This window comes from Gavialis gangeticus, unplaced genomic scaffold, assembly GCF_001723915.1.
Source record: "Gavialis gangeticus isolate Ggan-Ray unplaced genomic scaffold, GavGan_comp1, whole genome shotgun sequence".
Lineage (NCBI taxonomy): Eukaryota > Metazoa > Chordata > Crocodylia > Gavialidae > Gavialis > Gavialis gangeticus.
Genome location: NW_017728995.1, coordinates 46070700 through 46073235, shown reverse-complemented (window position 1 = coordinate 46073235; position 2536 = coordinate 46070700). Strand labels below are relative to the sequence as shown.

General features: G+C 46.8%; 1 protein-coding gene across 1 annotated transcript in view; it reads right to left on the bottom strand.

The window, feature by feature from the left end:
• Positions 1-1407: 1407 nt before the first annotated feature.
• Positions 1408-2536, bottom strand: part of LOC109288173 (thiamine transporter 2-like) — a 34381-nt gene continuing 33252 nt past the window's right edge. The window contains exon 5 of the mRNA XM_019503610.1: positions 1408-2017. Coding sequence (XP_019359155.1) covers positions 1838-2017 — 180 coding nt within the window. The 3' untranslated portion in view covers positions 1408-1837. The remainder of the gene's footprint in view (positions 2018-2536) is intronic.

Sequence of the window (2536 nt, the reverse complement as noted above, 5' to 3'; positions counted from 1 at the left end):
TGGGATCTGGCATGCAGGCAGCCCCTCCACACATGCATACACTTCCCATACACAACATACAAGGATAAGACTTTATTTTGAGCTATTATGCAATCATCTTTATATACACTACTCAAAAATGCATAACATCAGGACAAAAATTATTTTCTTAAATAAAATTAAAATGTGTTATAGTAGACATTTTGATTTGTTAAAATGATATCTTCTGAAAGATTTTGTGTGTGTGGCCCTTGACAGCTCAACAAAACTCATTAAGTGGCCCACCAGCTGAAATGCCTATCCCCATTTTAATTTTTCCCTCTTTCCCTTTAACTGTCCTTCTCCCCATCTATCCATGCACACACTCCTAAAGGAGAAAATTATCATGTGACACAAAACAGTTGTATTGTATACTTTACTTGGGAATGCTCCAATCACTGAAGTCAGTATTAAAATCTGAAATAAATTAAGCCCCAGAAAACTGCAGACGTTTGGTTCCCTGTGGACAGCTAGCACTGGGACACTATATGCCGCTTTTCCCAGGAACATCTGTGCCGTGTACCTTTTGATGCATGGCAGGTTACCATGGGTGAGGTAGGGTTGGTGCCCAACAACCTTACTAAGGCTCCTGGGGACCAGGGAAGCTGCAGCTGTGTCACTTCTGCAGCTTGGCACCTGGCAGGCTCTGGTTTTGAGTGGCATGCACTGTCCCTGTGTGTGCCATGCTGCTTTTTGTTCTGCATGGGTTTTTTTGGCCCCTGGATCTCCAGGGATAAAAAAAAAACAAAACCCCAACCCTGGGCTGCAAGGTAACAGCGTGGGAAATGCCTGAATGTGCCGTATGTGGTGCTACATGGCTGCACTTGTCTGGACATGGCCATGAAAGTCATGAGGACTGAATACCTGCTTCCTTTTCTGGTTTGGGGCCGTTGTGCTATACTATTACCTTTAAAGTAAGACTACTAAGGTAGCAGGGTTGTCTTCTTGCATAAAGTTGAAATGAAAGTTTTAGGGATGGGGATGGGGATTTACATCTACCAAAAAGGAAGTAGATCTCCACTTGCAACTAGAGCAACCTTTACAAGCTGTGGGCTGGAACAACCCCAACCTACTCTAATGCAGGATGGGTAGCTTCAGTATCACATCAGCAACCGGGGCTTTTCCTGCACTCACTGGGACCAGGTACCTGGGAGCTGTGCCAATTGCCACTGCTTTTTCCAGCTCCCCAACTGCATTGTGAGCACAGCTTCCAATCAATGTGGAGGTATGTTAGGACCAAATATCTGCAAACTATCAGTGCTGCTGCTTCCAATCAATGTGGAGGTATTCCAGGACCAAATATCTGCAAACTATCAGTGCTGCTGCTGCTTCCTTCCTTCTTACCGCATAACTCCCTCTCTACCCAGATGTGGTGCAGGCATGTGAAAGCTACCTGGCCCCAGTACAACTCCCCACCACCACATTTGCCACAGCTGTTGTAGAGAGGGACAGAGGGAAGAAGTGGCATGGGTGCAGTTTGCAGATACCTCATCCCAGTGCATCTCCCCATCAGTTGGAAGCTGCATTCACACTTCAGCCAAGGCATGCGCAGCTGACAGAAGCGGTAGCAGTGTGGCTGCAGCTCCCAGGTATCTGGCTGTGGTGTGGGTACAGGCAAAGCCCCCAGCTGCTCATGTGCCCCTTGAAATGACCCAGCCTGCATTGGACAGAATCTGGGAAAGCAGAGAAAAGCAGCAGCAGCATGGGCACAGCTAGAAGCTACCTGCCCCGTAGGCTATATGTTGCCAACCCCTGATCAAGAGTATAAATAACAAGCGTTATAGAGCTCATATGCCTGGCGTAGTCAAGGTGCTTGCAATTATAGCCGCGTTGCACTGCCAGTTGTAACGGGTTCTTCTGATCCTTGTTCCTTAAGGGTGAGATGTTCTTTAGGAAAGCTCTGTTTCTCTCTTCTGCATCTGGTACAGTCAAGTATATAAATACTTCTCATTAAGAAAATTCCAGCAATTACTGCAAAATAGCAGCCATACACTAGGAACTGGGGAGAAAATGGAAAGAATTAATAACACTTATTCTTCACTTCACTTTCCTAGGCCTTGGAAGGAGGGCAACTGAAGAAGGGTTTGCTGGTGTGTCATTCTAGGGTGGGGACAGTTCAAGAATTCTCCTGCCTGTTTATCTCCTTTTACATGAGAAGGAGGGGAGTGAAATCACCCTGAGCTCTCAGGTTGTTTCATAGTTTCATAGTTTGTAGAGTCGGAAGGGACCTGAGCAGATCCTCAAGTCTGACCCCCTGCCATGGCAGGAAAGAATGCTGGGGTCAAATGACCCCGGACTGGTGATTTATCTAGGCTCCTTTTGAAGACCCCCAGGGTAGGAGTGAGGACCACTTCCCTTGGAAGTTGGTGCCAGATCCTAGCCACTCTGACTGTGAAGTAGTGCCTCCTGATGTCTAGCCTGAACCTACTCTCAATCAACTTATGGCCATTATTCCTTGGTACTTCCAGTAGCGCTCAGAAGAACAAGAAATCTCCCATTGCCTGCTGGTCCCCCATGG